Genomic DNA, 5,239 nt, shown 5'->3' with positions numbered 1-5,239 from the left:
TTAGAGATAAACAGAGCAATGCTTTTGCTAAAACAACATTTAGCCAAGGAACGCAGAAATTGCTTCAAGAAATGGGTTTCCATCATGAGGCAGAATGGTGTCGTCTTATAAGACAGTGGTACAATGCTATTGATGATGCCGGAGTTCCTGTTGACAATCGAATAGAATGGCTGCTGGACATGAGGGAAAAGCTGTTAGGCCTTTTGAAAGTTGGACATTTTCCACCTCCAGGTGCATTCGTTTGCGATATGCCTATTGCGCAGTTTGAGGGATTTCTTACCAATATTGATCGCCGCCTTCAGCTATACTGCATGGTGCGTAATGAAACATATAATCAAAGAGCCATCTCAAGCCTGGATTCTGAAACATTCTTTTCGGGCTTTCAGGTATTTACAGTCTTTGAGACAAGTCTTTAAGCATTGCATATAAAGGGGCATTGTCACTATTTTGGTCAAATTTTATTTTACTTCACATTTCTGGTTTTCATTCAGTCATTGCTTTTCTAAGATTTTTTTTTTCCGAGGGTCAAGAAAAATTTGAGAGTCAGTCGTCAAATAATAAAAAGTCATGCGAAATACAAAGCTCATAAATCCATGTTTTTGTTTTCATATTACCAAGTATAAAAAGATATTTTTTGCAGACTAAAATCGTGGCCATTTCTTTTAACACGCGAAACTAACAATTTTTGTTAATAGGATTATGATCCAAAGGGCACTGGGATCCTCCGTCCAGATGACGTAACAGTAGCACTTGGAGCTGCATCATTACTCTACAGGCACAAACTTGACGGTGACAGGTATATTGATATGAAATACAATTCTAAAGATATTTTTGATTTTATCTATTAGTATACATTTACAATAAACAATTCAACTGTTTTTAAAGATCGTTTATCATGAGAACATCTAAGAAACCAAGAGTGTACCCTCTTCAACAAATTGGAAATCAAGAAAACACTTATTTGGACAATGATACAGTTGATGCTTCCCCAGTTTTGCTGAACGAGTCCTCATTTATCAGGTGAGATATGAACATATACATTTTGAAAATATGCATTTCGAAAATTTTCAAGAATGATTTGTGCAACAAAATTAATATCGATTAATATTCTTGTTTAATAATAAATAAAATTATCTGAAAAAAAAAATGTAATTATGTTTCGATTATTGCAGAATACATTCGCATCAATTTGATAAAGAAGAAAGAAAATCCAAAAATCCAAAAAGAAAAAGTGGTACAATATCTGCCTTCGGATTGCCAAGCAAGGGAGCAGAAGGTGTTCGTTCGCATCATAAAAACAATGAGGAAAAAATACTTCCCCACAGACGCTTTGGTTTTACAGATGAGGAGGTTGATATCAAAATGTCTAAATAAAATTCAAAAATTAACAAACTCTTCAGCGTTTTCTCTAAAAAAAAAAAAATAACCAAAGAACACATAAATATACGTCATTTGTTTAATGTTTACATTTTATTGCCACCATGTTTTTCACGCTGGTGACGCAGCAGATTTGGTTTATATGCAAACGTGATGCATGGATTGCAGAGGTAGCATGAAAATGTTGTATTTTTGTGTTTTGCTTCAATGTGTCTCTTGAGAGTACTCTTGTATGAAAAGAAAGAATTACAATCATCGCATTTAAACTTTTCCCCCTCATCATGCTGGGCCAACTTGTGATTTCGGAGATCTTTCTTATGGACATACGCCTTGGTACATTTGTCGCAGGCATAGGGTTTTTCCTGTAAAAGAAAAAAAATAAATTCAACATGTTTGTGGGTACGTGAATGGGTAGGTGCGCGCGCGTGCATGCATGTTTAAGTGTGAATTGTTACTTCATCAAAATAAATAAATAAAAATGGATTACATTTAGATGTAGCAGCAGGTGCGATTTAAATCTGGTCCGCGACAAAAAACCTTTCTCACATTGACCACACTTGAATTTGTATTCCTTTGTGTGCTCCAATATTTTGTGTTCTTGCATGCCCTGCTTTGAACTATACATCTTTCCGCACACTTCACATATCTTGCCATCATCTTTAAAAAAATATATAATTACAGAGATATTCTTTACTCGCACAATACACAGGTACCGTAGACAATATGTATTGGAAATCAGAATAAACACAATCATTAATAAATTGTGCAATATAATTTAAACGAAAACCGTACAATGTAAAGAAATATTTTCATACCTCTTTGTTTTTGCTTAGGGGTGCTTGTAATCAAAGACCCATCAAATCCACTAACTGTTTAAAACCAAAAAATTCCATATTAATGTCATAAAATGATACTGCTGAACTTCAATTGATATTTATTTTTTTGAAAAGGAATTGTATATTCATAATTTATTTAACTGTATTTCGTCAAAAAAAATTAAAACAACTTGTTAAATGAAAACTATAAATGAAAAAAAAAATATTTAAGAAAGAAATACGGGTGATTTAGATTACCTGATATATAATCATCAGATTAATAAAGTCTCACTTTAAGTCTAAATTCAACATTCAAGTCTAAATGATACAGATATTTAGAGTCCTTTGATTTCTTTCTCAAAAAATAATTAATATTCAAATTTTGAAAAATATAACATTAGAAATACGAACGAATGAAACAATAAACGAATAAAAGAATACTTTGTTCAGAATTTTACCATTTAATGATGAATTCTGTTCAAATGATAAAGCATGAAACAATTAATACTAGGCGTATTTATCATTTTAAAACAACTGACATTAAATAGATAGGATAATTTCTTGACAACTATTTGAATAGTATCTACTTACATGAGATTCATCCATTATCGTTTCTGAATTCTCTGAAAAAAAGTATTGCCAGAATCGAGGTTCAGAATTAAGCGTATACCAAAACCGATTGAACCGACCGACCGAAAACAAGAGATCAATTAGTATGATATATTGCAAATCTTAATGTTTATTCCCCGCTACTATAAAGTAATAATATATGACCAAGTTCTCAACATAATGACGTCTCAAAACCACACAGTTCAAAGAAAATAAGAAAACACAATATATAATAGGAAAGTAGCTGGTACCCATATCATCAAAATATGGTACGTATATCCGAAAACATAAACATGCCGTAGGTACGCATATCATCGAGATTTTCATAAATGAAGAAAATATCAATTAGTATGCAGTTTTGGTTTATTTTACAAGTTGCTACATGTGAAGACTCGGTAGCCCTTTAGACACTTATGTTTTACCCGCTGAAATACGATGTGAATAAATAAAAAGAGTTGTGTAAACTTACGAACCTGCAGAGGTCGTCGCCATCTTATGATATGCGTACCAAATGGTACGCATATCGGCTTAACACCAGTGGAGTTGAAATGGTGTATCTATTCGCGAGGCTTGCCAAGCGTATATAACAATTTGAACGAGTTTGATAAAGCAAACATAAAATAACACAATTATAGATGTTCTATCTATCTTATACAATTTGATTCATATTCTAAAGCACTTGAGACAGTCCCTTACATGACCCGAGTGAATGTTTTATTTTTTCAAAATGATGATGCAATGTTGTGTTATGCGGTTATTGTTAACTTGCGCAATACAATTTAGTACCATTTCATAGATAACTCTACCTGTTTTAATGTAAAGTTTCAGTGAAATAATCTTTGAAACTATTATTTATCGCTAAATTATTTTTCTTAGAGCTTTATCACCTGATTAAATGAAAATACTGATCAGAGGACTTGAATAATCAAGTTTGTTGTCATACACAAAGTTGCAAATGCTCGTTAGTTAAAATTGACTCGAAAGAGGAATAGCTGTTGGAGTTTTATAAAACAAGCATTTGCCTAATGATTTTAAATTGAAAATATTAACGGGTGATGGAATAAATTCATACGAAACATTATTTCGGTAAGTTCTTGAACATAAAAGAAAGCGTTTTGTTTTCATTGCGCATTCAGAATGAACTCCTTGATAGCTAACGTGCAGTTTTATCAACTACACATTGGCGTCTGAAGCAAATTGAAAGGGGGGGGGGGTTAAACTTATTAAGTATCTTGACATGCAAAAAAAAAATTCCTTGGTTACGGTTTTGTAAAACTTTGCAAGAAAGGGTTAAGCCCCCTCCTAGGTTCGGATGCCTATGCTACACGGTTAAGTGTTTTCCCTCATATTTGTTTTTTAAAACTTTGACATAATCCATTCGATGTCAAATTTTGGTAGTATATATAGTTATGTTAAAGTACTTGTAAATCTTCGAAAATAGGTCACTTAAGCGTTGTTCAAATCGAGGGGCTGTGTCTAAAATAGATCGAACTGGAGTATTTGATAAAGCATCACCAGTTTGATAATGCAAAGGTTTATCACATGGGTAATATACACATTGTGTACACATATGAGATACAATTGACGATCTTAAATATAATCATATATTTTTACTTCTAAAAATTGAACGAGAGACAGTGTGCAATGCTATAATGAAAAAAACTGAAATGTTTTACTTCGATTGATTGGGTTCTAACTCATGGGTAAGGGGTATTATAATTGATTATGTATTAAAGACATGTGTTAAATTAGTATTACAATTTTGTTTTAAAGTCACGCATATTCATATTCGTGTTATTCGGCAATTTTTTACGATACTTGAGGTTTTATGATGTAAACATTTTTTTTTAAATGAAATGGCTTCACAAATAGAACAAAGTCGGTATCTTTGCTGGAAAGTGTTTACTTTGGAAATTGTGAAATGGAGCCTGAATTAACCTTATGTATATATTATCATTCACTTCACTTTATTATTCCGCTTTTTATTTTGCAACGTGATTTATAAATATACAATTTTGAAAAGGTTGTCATATAAAACAAGATATACAATTCACTTACCTAAAAATCTTATCATACTATTCATTTCATTTTTTTCCAATAAAGATTTACTTGTGTACCATATTATTTCTTCGAAAAATGAAACAAAGGTAATTAGAAATAATAATATAAAAAACTAAACACATTTTTGTGATTAGCTGACTTAATTTTTTAAATATAAGCTTGTCTTTCTAAGTAATTGGCTATTAAAAAAGTCGTATTTCAAGTGCACTTAGGTATTCATTTTTGTTTCTCGATTGCTTCTTTAATGATTAAGAATTTATCGATTTATTTATCTAGTTATTTATTATATCATTAGTCATTTTAAAAAATGATTAAATGTTTTGAAGATAAATATATGAGTGAGTGTATTTTTAAATGATGGTGATACTTTTAAATGA

The 5,239-nt window shown here is 31.4% G+C and overlaps 2 protein-coding genes across 2 annotated transcripts; one reads left to right on the top strand and one right to left on the bottom strand.

The window, feature by feature from the left end:
• The first annotated feature begins 71 nt into the window (after window positions 1-71).
• On the top strand, window positions 72-1,374 carry LOC128169900 (uncharacterized). Its single transcript, XM_052835932.1, has 4 exons — window positions 72-386; window positions 696-796; window positions 886-1,020; window positions 1,173-1,374. Exons 1-4 carry the CDS (start codon window positions 72-74, stop codon window positions 1,372-1,374), a joined length of 753 nt encoding a protein of 250 aa, XP_052691892.1.
• LOC128169901 (gastrula zinc finger protein XlCGF7.1-like) lies at window positions 1,197-3,341 on the bottom strand. The gene is made up of 3 exons (XM_052835934.1): window positions 3,275-3,341; window positions 1,865-2,034; window positions 1,197-1,739 (listed from the first exon to the last, which is right to left on the bottom strand). The coding sequence occupies exons 1-3, from the start codon at window positions 3,321-3,323 to the stop codon at window positions 1,464-1,466; spliced, it is 495 nt and encodes a 164-aa protein (XP_052691894.1). The 5' UTR covers window positions 3,324-3,341; the 3' UTR covers window positions 1,197-1,463.
• Window positions 3,342-5,239: the final 1,898 nt, after the last annotated feature.

The sequence above is a fragment of the Crassostrea angulata genome, unplaced genomic scaffold, assembly GCF_025612915.1.
Source record: "Crassostrea angulata isolate pt1a10 unplaced genomic scaffold, ASM2561291v2 HiC_scaffold_254, whole genome shotgun sequence".
NCBI classification, from domain to species: Eukaryota; Metazoa; Mollusca; class Bivalvia; order Ostreida; family Ostreidae; genus Magallana; species Magallana angulata.
This window is presented reverse-complemented; position numbering and strand designations above follow the sequence as displayed.

Coding starts and splice junctions, on each gene's coding strand:
- LOC128169900 (XM_052835932.1), top strand. CDS start 72: ATGGGTTTCCATCATGAGGCAGAATGGTGTCGTCTTATAAGACAGTGG. Junction 387..695: donor CATTCTTTTCGGGCTTTCAG/GTATTTACAGTC, acceptor TTTTGTTAATAG/GATTATGATCCAAAGGGCAC. Junction 797..885: donor CACAAACTTGACGGTGACAG/GTATATTGATAT, acceptor CTGTTTTTAAAG/ATCGTTTATCATGAGAACAT.
- LOC128169901 (XM_052835934.1), bottom strand. CDS start 3,323: ATGCGTACCATTTGGTACGCATATCATAAGATGGCGACGACCTCTGCA. Junction 2,035..3,274: donor GATGGCGACGACCTCTGCAG/GTTCGTAAGTTT, acceptor ATTTTTTTAAAG/ATGATGGCAAGATATGTGAA. Junction 1,740..1,864: donor ACCTGCTGCTACATCTAAAT/GTAATCCATTTT, acceptor TTTCTTTTACAG/GAAAAACCCTATGCCTGCGA.